Source organism: Aedes albopictus, chromosome 3 (genome assembly GCF_035046485.1).
Source record: "Aedes albopictus strain Foshan chromosome 3, AalbF5, whole genome shotgun sequence".
NCBI classification, from domain to species: Eukaryota; Metazoa; Arthropoda; class Insecta; order Diptera; family Culicidae; genus Aedes; species Aedes albopictus.
The window spans coordinates 386,038,849-386,052,841 of record NC_085138.1 but is presented as its reverse complement, the minus strand read 5'-3'; the positions used below and the strand labels follow the sequence as shown (position 1 = coordinate 386,052,841).

General features: G+C 39.9%; 1 protein-coding gene across 4 annotated transcripts in view; it reads right to left on the bottom strand.

The window, feature by feature from the left end:
* Positions 1-13,993, bottom strand: part of LOC109621530 (transcription factor collier) — a 409,396-nt gene that overhangs the window by 121,427 nt on the left and 273,976 nt on the right. For all 4 annotated transcript variants that reach the window (XM_062855901.1, XM_062855897.1, XM_062855898.1 and 1 more), the window contains exon 6: positions 9,706-9,774. In XM_062855901.1, the coding sequence (XP_062711885.1) occupies positions 9,706-9,774 (69 nt within the window). The remainder of the gene's footprint in view (positions 1-9,705; positions 9,775-13,993) is intronic.

Here is a 13,993-nt window from a genome sequence, read left to right as displayed (position 1 = left end):
CCCGTCGTCGCGAGGGGGTGCCCGACGACAAAGTGATAAAGTCGCTCACGTGACCTGCCACTTAGAGGGGGAGTGGAATGAAGATGAGCAATTCTCAGTTTTTCTAGGTTAAGAGCTCGTAAAAATGATGAACATATGCTGTGTTCAACTGAGTCTAGGCTCGGGAGCTATTTTCGAGAGGGGGCACACACTAATTGGTTGCGTGCCAAGCGCACGCTTGCATGTGAACAACGAACAAGATTATGCGACCTGGTAAATTTTGGGCTCTGTCAAAATTAGTTCACTTCCTCGGTGAGAGTAGATTTATGCTTGAACGTAATCTACTACCCCTGAACAAGATTCTTGGCAGCTACACGCATTCTGTTGTTTACTTACACGCATTCGTCATGCCACGTGCCGAGCCACTATGTCATGGGCTCGATCAGCAATTTAATTCTAATCCAATCTTTGATTCCGCTCCTTGTAGGCCATCTATTTACCTTTGCCTAGTGAGCACGTGGCGTTTAAATTGTCTGCACTGCTTCTGTTCTTGCACTCCCCCTTCCCTATTGCCGCCAACGACGTCATAAATCATCTGTCATCGTGCAAACAAGTGTCGTTAAAATTCTTTTCCACCATAAATCATTAAATTAATTGAATCTTTTCGCAAAAACGGAGAGCCCACCGACGATCGTCGTCCGATCGCTCTGCCTGCTGCTACTGTTGCTGCTTAGCATAAAACTTGTCCTCACCATTTCTGGTCACGGCATGGCGCGGTCGGTCGATCGGTTTCTCTCCATCCGTCAGATGTCGCACTCGTCGGCGCGGCGGGCACGCATTGATTGAAAAGTCAGCGAGCTGCGCGCAAGAAAATCGAATCATTCCCCACAACCGCGGACCCAACTAAGAAGACGACAACCATGATCTACGACAACACGTGTGTTGTCCTATCTGTAGAGGGGGGAATCGGTATGAAATGCACTACCTAACCGTGACGAACCGAATCTTACAAACATTTAGTCGGCTCCACATCAAAGGCTCGACGTAAATGGAGAAGAACGTTATAACTCGAAATAGTTTGTGTATGACTTAAAACACATGAGCTCATATAATGAACAACTCATTACCATTAGTATTAGGCAAGTCGCAAAAAATCGTAGGTGGTACAGTCCCAGACCGCTGTTCTGAGATTACCTTCTTCCCGTCCGTTACCAAAGCACAGAGATTTGGGGCTAATCACTGACTCTAAGACAAGATTGACGCAATCCTCCAACCATCGAAAGCTGTCCTGGCCACGTCCTTGTGACAGCTGAGGGATGGGAAAGGAAGATTAGTTGGACACCTAAGAAAAGGTTTGAGAGGTACGTTCTCTCAGGCCTAGATATCACGGGAATTTGGGTGTTGTTAGTGGAAGGGTTAAGTCCAATGAAAGTACTCCTGAGATGAAATTGTTGACTTCCATTTGCGTGTTATAGACATCCAGCAGCAATATCACTAAAACTACACGGAAATCACGCGAAAATGAATACGAGATCTTGCACCCCGATGGGAATAAGACAAACATAATAATCGCGAGTTATTCGAAGATTAATTTGCAAGCACTTTGCGGAAGGCAGAGGACCACCAGCCGTTTCTCAATTCGGATTTCTAATATAGCTACTGTGTTTTTATCAGATTTCCGATAAAAAAAATGAATAATGGAGAGCAATAGAATATATATTGGATGGATATGTTCAGTAGCAGGTTTGGGTCATGAGGGCGTTTCTGGAGAAATCCATATATATTAAAATATGTCTGAACCCTTTGAGACAATGTAACTTACGAATGGAAGTACCGATCAGAATGATTTTCTATGGGCTGTCCATTAATTACGTAAGGGTTTATGGTGGGAGAGGGGGTTTGAGAAATCTTACGCGCCATACAAAAATTTTTGGGTTGTCATACAAAAAATCTTACAAGGGGGGGAGGGGGTGTCGAAAAATCGTAAAAATTCCCTTACGTAATTAATGGACGGCCCCCTATGGGTAAAAATTCGAAACCAAAAACCGGAAAAATGCGTCATAATTGGGTGATAAATGTGTAAAACCCAATGAGGGTACATTACAGTTGGGGAAGAAGAAGAGATAGCTTTGTATTAGTAAGCAAAGAAAAATGTAAACACAAATAGTGACGTCACTATTTGACACGCGTTCTTATGGGAGCTCGCTTTGCTTGTAGTAGTGACATGTTTTGCACCAGACACGGATCTCACGCACACGAAGTATCGTCTTCCCCACCTCTATTAGACTCTCATTGTGTAAAACCCAGCCTCCTGTCACGCGGCCATGTTTTTGAGGTCAGCATCAAAATCCAGGAACGATTATTGACTGTGGCTGAATCATATCAATAACAATTATAAATTTTATGGAAACTTTATTCCCGTGACGAAGACAAGACTATTACGACTTCATTTTTAAATAAATAATTGCGAAATTAAAAATCATGTTTTGCTTAAACTAACGATTTTAAAAGGTGAAAAAAAAATTGGTTGTGCAAAAAAGTTTCGCCGCTTTTGATTTTTGCTCCTGGAATTATGTTTGTTTACAAACTTTGCGCTGTCATGGGGAACCAAGCCGCCGAGCCGCCGCTATTGTATTCAACGAGGCGGCTAGAAGTGGGAACCAGAGATGTTGGCTCGTTATTTTCCTGTGGGGCAGTATTGCGGTGACAGGAGGCTGGTAAAACCGGCGAAAATGACGAAAATTTATGAATTCATAACTCTTTCATAAAACTAGTATTTGTAATTTATGATCTTTATTCCACAGGAAAGAAATAGCAATTCGAGTCATAATATTATGCCGCATGTATCACACAATTTTGACGCAAATTTATGAAATCATAAGCTTTAACTAGTACTTGTCTTTTATGATTTCTTATTTCATAAATTTTTGTAACGATTGTGAGATACATGCGGTGTAGTATAATGACTCGAATTGCAACTTTTTACCGTTCCACCGGTAAATGACAAATACTAGTTTCATGAATTCGTAAATTTTCGTATTAGGCTTTTGAAATCATAATTTTTTGTCATGATTCAGAGTACATGCTGCATGATATCATAAAAATGGTGTTTTTACCACATTAATCGCCCAATCATGACGCATTTTCCCGGTTTTTGGTTTCGGATTTTTACCCGTGCTTACGGTTCAACTGGTTTTCGGAGTAGTTGTGTCTATGTGCAGAAAAACTTATAAGAATTAACTAGAAAAGTAGAAACATAGTAAAAGTACTGATATTTTGATTGACCGGGAAGAAATTCAGTTCAATTCAATGGAACCAATCTAGAGTGCGGTGCTGAAATGACCTCTACAAATGGCAAATGTCAAAATTACAATACAACGATTGCCGGAAAGGTCGTTCATTTTAAAAATAATTTATTTCCATCTCTTTTTTGTACGCTCGTGACCCCTAGGGCGTCACCTACTGGTTCGACAGAACGCGTCACTCGTACTTTGGTAGTTGTCCTGACTTTACGAGAATCGGCGTGATACCGAAGAAGTTTCCCAGATGCTGGACTATGGTGACGTTTCGAGGTCGTGAACATGTTGTGAACTCTTCATACTAATACATTTCTCCGATTTTCGACGGGATTGTGAAACGAGGAGGGGTCTGAAAGATGGATTTCAACTGGCATTTTCTACGAAAACACAATTACTGATACGGACGATATACACTACTAACGGAAGAGTTCTACGGCGTTAAAGTATGTACGAACACGATGGTGAATGGTCTTTTGAATATTGGGAACTATCGATATGATTTCAGATGATCTTCTTGCGTTTGGCCTTAATCTGTTGAGAAACCGACTCGGCCATGAAGCAGCAGTCACTGCTGGAGTCAAGGAATGCTGTATGTAGTGCGGTTACCAGAACGCCTATTCGGCTTCAGATCAAACCGGGTTTTTCTTCTATGACGTGATCAGTGACGGCCGGTCTGAATTCGGTTGACCTGGAGTTCCTACAGAGTAGAGTATAATGGCTGCTTCTGTACTCACGACAGGTACGGGATATAATGGGAACTCACGAGTTTATACCTTTTCGGGGACAGTTTCGGCAAAATTAGTGGCGTCGGACGTTTTTCTCTTTGTATTCAATGGCTATCCTTATAAGAAAAAGACAAGCCTCGTTGGATATAATAACAGATTATATGATTTTGTTGTTATAAATTTGCTATTCTCCTCTGGGAAGCTCTCAATTTATCCGGTGTAAATATTGATATTAACACTTAATACTACATCTTTGACACGAGTGCCACACAGACTGGTTTACAATTCTTAATCCTACCCAAGTTACCAGCAAGCATTTAAAATAGCATTCCTGCAGCATTATAGTAGTCTTTACGACAACGCGTTTGATGCTAGTCAGTGCATTTCCATTGTTTCCGAGTGAAAACATCTCAAGCAGCCGAAATGCTAATTTAAAGCCGAAGGCAACTATGCATTCGAACTGCTAAAGTAGGGCAGCAAACAGCTCAAATGCTGAAAACGGCATGTTGTACGGCTTATTCAAATGCTTAGTGGTTACCTGGGTATTCTTAAAAACTATTTTACTAAAATCAAAAACGTCACATACATAATTGAAAAGCCTACAACAGAAATCCAACGGATTAAACAATCAATAGTCGGTGCTGTGGGCCAGGAATCCACAGCAGCTGGCAATTTCGGACTTGGCGAACAGGTGCGTGAAGTCCTCACATGCTCAAGAAGGCTGCTGCAGTCGATATTGCTTCTGATGATGTCAAACATGAGCGCCCATATAGCCGAAGCGGTAAACGCACGGGTATTCAGCATGACCATGCTGAGGGTGACGGGTTCGATTCCCGGTCGGTCCAGGATCTTTTCGTAAAGGAAATTTCCTTGACTTCCTTGGGCATAGAGTATCTTCGTGCCTGCCACACGATATACACATGCAAAATGGTCATTGGCAGAGGAAGCTCTCAGTTAATAACTGTGGAAGTGCTCATAGAACACTAAGCTGAGAAGCAGGCTTTGTCCCAGTGATGACGTTACGCCAAGAAGAAGAAGAAGAAGAAGATGTCAAACATGATGCAGCAAAACACGACAACTTGCTAAATGGTAGATGTCTTATCAGGGCACATCGCCCGGATAAAAACTAACCATAGGGTGTTTGGTGAAAACCATTCCTGCACCATACAGTATACCAGCTACAATAATGTGTATTGTAAAGAAATGGTTCGCCAAAAGCTTTGCACATTGTAGCTACTATACATTTACATTCGATTTTTATGTAACAATATATTATACTGTTTTTCTTACGTTTGAACCATTCACTTTTCCGAAACATTATTTTTCCGTGCATTTTTAATTATTTATTCAGTTTTAGATTTTTTCCGTGCTTTGTTTTGTTGATGTTTGTGACTTTTTTGATGCAAAGGAAAGGAAAGAAAAAAAAGTGAATAAGTTGAAACATCAATTTAAAGTCAATAAATTGTTTAAATAAGTAGTAAACCAAATGCCTTAAGAACTGCAGATCCAAGAGATATAGCGGGCTAGGTATGTAGAAAGCGATGAGAGTAATACGACAACTTTATCTTTGACGTAGAGCCATCTTTAACATATGGACTGGACTGAACACTGAAAGAACTTCTAATATAGGTTCGTCTGCGGGTTCGCTTTTTAACCTAACTTATACATGAATCGAACTTGACAGTTTCCTCATGAGTTGTTATGTATTGCAAACTTTAGTCAAACTGGAGCCTCAGTCTCAATATTGCAATAACAGTTAAGCACGCTGTAATGATACTTATGTACCTCGTCACCCACTTCATGCAACTTACATTAGTGGTCTAATAACACTTAGCGCGCTCGGCATAGTTCCATCATGCCGCTCAAAGTGTTGCCACAAATAATGCTTAGTTTGCAAAACCCGGTTATCAGGCTGGTGGGGCATGGGAGCCTAAGCTTCAAATGTTAATGCAATCAGAGACTACTCAGACTTAGACGTGACTTAGACATCCTTTATATGAAGGGTTATCCAAAACGCTCTGGATAATTCCCAAAGCGCATTCTTATAATGCTAGTAAGCCTAAGATACCATTAACAGGAGGAAAATGGCAAGATAATATATGTCACATTATATGGTTTATGTAATGTAAAACAATAAAACATTACAAAAGAGAACCATTCTAAAACCATGATTAAATTTATAACCAGTAGTAAAATTACAATTAAAAACAATATATTTACGGTACATTTTATTGTTTGAAATCATTCGTATACCATACAATGTACGGTATATTAAAACCCACGTATCAGTATTTACAACAATTCATTTACAATAAAATGTATGGTTTTGTAAAAAAATATATATGGAGAAAAATATTTTTATATTGTTACGATACTTAACAACCCGTATAGTATATTGTAAAAATCTTATTAACAATTCACTGTATGGTGTCTACATTACATCTTATTGTTTTTGTATTTTTATTTTTACAGTGGTGTCTATTGTAAAAATATGGTTCTAAATAGTACTGTTACAATACAACGTTCGGTTTTTCTACTGTATTTTTTATTCGGGCGTTCCACGGAAGATTCCGAAGTTCATACAGCATGAAGCGTTTCTACAGATTCTCAGTGCGGTTAATATGACGTTATGGTGCGGTATCCAGACTTGAATGCCATACTCAAGTACACTACGCACTAAGGGCCGATTTCTTCACCCAGGCTTAAGGCGAAACTGGAAGCATTTACTCATTTTTTTGGTTTTCGATTGTTTATTAAATAACGAAGCAATATTTTCAAAATCGGTTTTCGTGCACATGTAGAGTATGGATCAGGGTATCTTCTGATTTTTTTACGCGGTATAAAATGTTTTTTGTTTTCGCAGAAACCATTTTTTAGTGAAATTTTGTTCAAAAATGGTTTCTGCAAAAACGAAAAACATTTTATACCGCGTAAAAAATACAGAAGATAACCTGATCCATACTCTACATATGCACGAAAACCGATTTTGAAAATATTGCTTAGTTATTAACAGCTTCAAGTCGTCAGCATAGAGCAGTTTGTTAGAGCAGATTTTGACGTTCCATCATGTACTTTGACAGAAGCTTTGCGAGACGAAAGATAGGAAGCCATCGAATAATCCATGACGGCAGTCCAAGGAGGTTCAGCTTTTCGATTGATAAATCATGAGGCACTTTGTCGAGTGCTTTGGAGAAATCGACGCATCGACTTGTTTTCGCATCTCCAGTTCGTTTATTATGGTATAAATAAATATATGTCATGAGTTTCGTTGTTGTTGATCGCTTTCTTACAAAACCGTGCTGGTAATCGGATATATTGTAGACTGCCCAGCTGGGTACAGTACGTCATATAGCAAGCTTTCGGAAACTTTCGCGAGACCGTTCAGTATCGATTTCGGGCGGTATCCAAGCGATACCGATAGCTTCCAAGGATCCGGAAATACTCCTTCAGCCAAGGAACGATTAAAGGTTGAAGTAATCGGTAATGTCAACGATTGAACACATTGTTTGATCAATACAGGCGGGATCATATCACCTTTTGATGCATCCACAGCACAGCACTAAGAGCGTTGAGAATTTCATTGTTATTGAATGTTACCTGCGGAAGCCGGATGTTGTACATACAACGGGAGACTGTTCGGGTACTCATTAGACAGAGGAGGCCGAATATCGTCGTGAACAGAGTGGAAGAATTCAGCAAACAGATTCACCGTCGTAACAGGTGAGTAGAAACTTCTAGAGCAGTAGGAAAGGCAACGGTAGCTTGGATGATGTCACGAAGATTGCTGTAAAGGACGGTTACTGCATCGTTGATGGACGCTTCTTCAGAAACCTGATTCCAGTCAACGGAGGCAATTGTTAAGTACATATCTTAATAGTCACAGCGATTTAAGTCATAGTCAATGATCGTTGAGTAACCTCCTCGAGATTCTACTTCGCGGGAGTGGGCATCAACGGTTAAATGAACGGTTAAAATGAATACCTAGTCAAAAAGTCTACCGTTTACGTTTAGAAGGTCGTTCACTTGATAGTAACCAGATGACAAAATAGACTCAACCAGAGCAAGGTCCTGTTCCGTTGATGCGTTGGCGGACGCTCTTCAACAGAGCTCTAAACTAAAAAAGTGAAGTTATATGTAGTCTCCAGCGTTGACAACTATGTCTTGGGGATCGGCTTGACTTTGAATCTGTTTAACTAACAGAGTCAACATGCTTATTATACTTCTCAGGGAAGCTGTTAGGGCGGAGGTAGATGCAGCAAATAAATACGGCGACATTTGGCAGAGAGATGCGAACGGGCAATTTGTTCCAGGTCGTCACAGTCAACAAGATTAACAGCTGTGCAGTTTAGCTCCGATTTGACTGCAATCAGCACACCTCTGAGTAAACGTATTAACAAAATACTGCTTGGTTAAAACTTTAAATGTGTTAATCAAAACCAATTTGACCATATGAATGAGAGTCTGACCTGTGGTCCTTGGGGTCAAAAGGATGAGATACCTGCTTTGGAGAATTCATTTCATCCCGATCTCCCCATCTCGACAATCTCGACGCGCATTCCGTCTCCAGCTCCGAATCGCTTCTACCTTGGAGGTCCGATCGGCAAAAACACTCAACTTACGCGGAAAATGTTTTATTGTTCCTGGAGAAGAAGAACCATAGGTAGGTATAAGGTAGAGGTTACATCCCGCCTTTGACTGGACTGGGCCCTGACTGACTGAGGCCACGCCGGATTGAAACAGAAAACAAAAACAGAAAGGGCTATTCCAAAACCGCGCAGTCCGACAACCGACGACGACGAAGACGTTGTAGGTACGTTGACGAAGCCGCAAACGGTCAAACGTCTTTCTTGATTTGGAAGTGTGCAAGTTGACCCGGTTTGGATTACATTATAATAAATGTTTAACAAAGCGGTGGAATTTTGTGCCCGATCAAAGAAGGGCGCGGTAGCTGGAAAGCTACGAAAGGGAATTCGTTGGTGGACAATATTGGCGATTGATTGATTCTTTTTGTTTTGCTGTGCCGAATTTTGATGGAAAAAGGAAAGTTGGGGTTTGCTTCGGTGGTGAAACGGATGAAGAATAGAAACCATTATATACAGTAACAATCAGCTGTGACAGATTTTGAAAGAACATGGTTTTCTGACTAAACTGATTTAGGTTGATGCTTGGGAGCTACCAGGGATGACATATGTGAATATTGCCACATAGAACAGACATCCACGTCCATTTCCGAAACTGTGTAAGAAATTTAACAACCATTTGAAATCTGCAACACAAGTGGCAATAGCATGGTGCTGCAATCGGTTAATTTCCCATACTAATTTAATTCACCACTTGAAATGTTTCAATTCACCACTGACTGTGGCAATATGGTGTTTGGTGGCGTTAGTGTTGTCATCGTGTATTGGTTTGCAACCTTACTCAAGTAAAGATTCAAATCTAGCCTGGGTGTCTGTTCTCTGTGATATTGCTAACTTCCATACACATACACGTGTTAAGAAATCACACATTTTGTACCAAATAAACCAGGTTTCAATGTTTTAAAAGTTTGCATAAATCGCAGACGTCACGAGATTTGAATCATTACCAGCTTTCACGAAACTCCAGGAACACCATATGTACGCTGTTATTCCGCTCGCTCTCCAACCGGTTGATTACATTGCTACATTGTACAGTGCATCATCCCAAATTGGATTACTTACCGGTCTATAATCACAGGATCTGACGGTGTTTCGTTGCGATTACCACAGCTCTTCTTGTCGCAGCACCGGCTGAAATGGAAAAGCACAACCGGGGAACGGTCGCCGGAGGAGAAAATTGAGTTTAGAAATTTGCTTGCAAGTCCTGGAACATTACAAATGTGGTTGAAGGGAAGGATAATTTTCGGGCTGAGTGTATAATAATGATTACTATGTAGGAGGTGAATACGCGATTCGCCTGGATATGGGTGCATTAATTGCTTAATAACTAGGTTTGGTACGAGCGTGAACATAGTTATCAACCCGAAACTGTCAACGTCCCAACGACGACAACGCGATGACTGTTCAGTGTTCAAATTATGTAGAAGTCTAGAGGGCCACCGGCAACGACGACGAAATTCGTTCACTCGTTCGCTCATTATTCAACAGCTCTAATTTCATTATTCTAACCCGAAATTCTTCCCCATTCGGAGGAGTGGTAATCTCGTTTGATTTCGATTGCCCCCTTTATAATATGACGGCTGCTACGTACGACGATACGGCTTCACAATCGATTCCTATTCGGTTCCTATACGGTAGGAGAAGGTCGAATCAGGAATCGTTCGTCGTTCGCCGGGTGCTACAACAATAAAACTGAATTTTATGGTCATTGGCCTTTTATGTTGCTAGATTTGTGATGTTTCCGTTGTTCGGGTGTGGAAACCGCGGTCCGGATGTTACGTCATCGTTCTGCTTGGATTCTGTTGGTTCGTTTCATGCGTGTAGCTCCAGGGTCGAATAAGGCCTGAAGTACACAGGGTCAAATATTTGACAAAGAAAGAACTCAAGAAACAACATCAGTTTGACATTAATGAAAATTCGATCGTTGCACCGCGACCAAGACCGCGACAATACGAACGTTCGTTCGTCGCAAAATTTGTCTGAAGAATGAAGACCCTCTCACTAGAAGATCCCTGAAGGCTTCGAAAGCCCTTAAAATCCTTTGAAATCTCTATAAAAGTCTTGAAATGCCTTGAAAAGTCTTGAAACAATCATGCGGCTCACGTAGACTTCTCTTAAACTTTTTAAAAGCCCCTTAAAAGCCTCTGGACCCCCCTTAAAACCACTGAAACGCCTTGATACACCTTGAAGCACCTCAGAAAATCCCCCTTCCTTTAAGCTCAACTAAAGCCTCGTGAAACACACAGAAACTGCGACATGCAATCCCCTGAAACGACCTGAAATTCACTGAAATGTATTGAAACGCCTTGAAAGCCCTCTGAGAGTCTGAGCCCTTAGTAAACTCCCATTGATCTATACTTATGCACCTTGAGAAGCCTCGAAAGTCCTTGAAGCCCCCTGAAATCGAAAAGCCCTCGAAAAGTCTTTATAGGTGTCTTAAAACACTTCAGAAAACTCCCCTGGCACCTTCGTAGACTTGTCTTAAACTCTGGCTTCCAAGACTGAGCTCCCTGAAACTCCCAAAAACTTACTGAAACCCATTAAAAAACAGTCTATGAACCCCTCAGAAACCTTCGGTAACTCCTGTAAACTCCTCTTAAGCTTCCTTAGAATCGTGGAAACCTCCTGAAATCTCTCGGAAAACCTTGAAACGCATTGAAACCCCTGATACCCCGCGCAGAAATCTCTTAAACTGAACTGAAGCCCTTTGAAACACCCTAGCACAACCTGTGACCTTATAAAACTCCCTGAAATTCACTGGAACATCACCTCAAAACTCCATAGAAAACTCTTTGAGGGCGTTATAAACTTCCCTTTACTTCTACTAAAGACCCACGTAAGCCACTGAACCTGAAACATGCTGAAATGCCTTGAAGTCATACAGAAAACTCCAATGAGGCCCCCATCAGTGGTCTTATCGAGGTTAATCCAAGTTACTCACTTGGTAACTTGAGCTCTTGAGCTCAAACTGAAAAAAAAAAAACATTATCAACTCCTAGCAAATATAAGATTCCGAAAATGTACAAAACCCCTCCTTTTGCGCCTTTTCTGCCTACGTACCTCGATGGATTCCTACAGACATTGATCCAGGAATTCGGTCTTTAAATCTGCCAAGAACTTCTACCGCATTTTTTTTTATCAGAAATTCATCCAGGGAATCTTTAGGAAATTTCTACAAGGTTTCCTTCAGATATTCCATCATCAAGAATTCTTCTTGGTAGATTTCAATGGGTTCCTTCTGAAACTCCACAAGAAATTGCTTTAGGAATGCTTCAAGGGATTCGTTTTAAAAAAGCATCTGGAATTTCTCCAGGTGTTCCTTTAGGAAAGAGATGAACCAGCCCAGGGCTGAAAATCTCTGTAATAAGGTAATAATAATAATTTCTGAAGAATATTCCACTGAAATTTCTTTCAAAGATTCTTCAATAAATGCTTAGATCGGTTAAAAAAAATGTCCAGATATACCTTCAGAAATTCGGGTATTTTTTTATCAATATCACCAATGATTTGCTCAGAAATTGAAATAATTTCTCCAAGGATCCTTCATGAAATCAATTCAAAAATGTCTTAGGAGTTTCTGGGGAAATTCATTGAGAAATATCTTGAGGGTTTTTCTAGGGGATCTTTGCAGACGGTTATCTATGCGCTTCGCCAGGCATTCAGGATTTTTCTAAGAAATTATCCACAGATTTTTCCAAGTATACTTTCAGAAAATGCTCCAGGAACTTCTCCAGGAATTTTCCTATAAATTCCTCAATATTTTTTTCTAGGAATTTCACCAAGGATTTAGACAAACAGACGTAACACATAGAACAATTTCTGAGACAATCCATTGCCCAGTTCACACTACCATTACCTGGTGGAAATTTTTCACGAAACACTGCGTTGTACAAAATCGTCAACAGAAGGCGCTAGTGTGAAACTTCAAACGTAAAGAAAACGATGAGCACGCCTCTGGTTGTGAAAGCCACAACTATGAATATTGAAAATGATCGTGGAAAGCGTGGTCGATGAAAATTTCGCCAGTATTATGTCTGTTTGTCTGTGACTTTACCACGAAGTTTCTCCAAGAAGATCTTAAGAAAATCATCCTGGGATTCTTTCAATAAGTTTGCTGGCATTTCTTCGGATATTCCTGCAGAGATTCATTCAAAAGTGCTTCCTATAAAGCCTACAGGGATTTTACCGAAGATTTCTACACAACTTAAAACCCTTGTACCCGAATATGGGAATTCGCTAAAGTGTACTTATTCGTTCATAGAATGAGAGGTTCAAGCTGACACTTCAGGGAACAGTTCACCTTCCTGATCACTGAATTCCTCAGGGTTTCTTTCAGAAATTCCTTCTTGAAATTTCTTTGGGGAAATATTCTCCAGAGACTTCTTCGGAATTTTAAGATTTTCTTTAGTAATTTCAGCAAGAAATTTCTATAAATTCAAGAAGTTTTCATAAATTCTTGCAAAAATGCTTCGGAAATTATTCCCAGAGTTTCTCCAAGAAATGTTTGAGAAATTCCTTCAGTGATTGTTTTGCAGAAACATCAACATGGATTTTTTTTTAGAAATTTTAGGAATATTTCCATTTAGAGATCTTTGCAGAATTTGTTCAGATGTTCCTCCACTTTTTCAGAAATTCTTACTGAAATTTTACAAAAATTTTTGAATCAATTATCAATTATCATTCCTAGAAGGTATTTTTCAAGAAATTAAATCCCTTAAAACTCCTGGAGGCATCTCTGAAAACTCCAAGAACAAAATTCTGTACATTGTTTTGGAGTAAATCCTTGACAAAAATTTCTACAGCAATTTCAGAAGTTATCTTGTAAGTAATTCTTGGTAGAACGACTATGATAATACCTTATCATTAGTGACTTATGGAGAAGCTCTGCAAGTAATCCCACGGAGCAAAAACTACTCCTGGAATTTTGGATTATCTGAAGAACTCCTAAAGATATCTCTGAAGGAATTCTCAGAAAAATTTCGTTCATTTTTGGAAGGGATTTGTACGCAAAAACTGCCAAACTATCTGAAGAAATTTCTGAAGAAAATCGAGCAGAAAAAATAAAAAAAAATCTTGTAGGAATTCTTTAGAGAACCACTGCAAATATGGACAAAATAAATTTCTGAAGGAATCCTTGAAATAATTCCTGGAAGAGTTGGAGAACCTACATGCAAAAAGTTAATAGAAAGTAATTCTTAGAAAATTTCATGAAAAATGCTAAGGAATAGATTCTGGAATAATATCTGCAGGAATTGTTGAGAGAATCAATGCAGAAAAAATCTGAAAGAATTCCTGAAGGAAGGTCTGAATAAATCCAAAACAATGCCTGGAGCAATACCTGAACAAACTA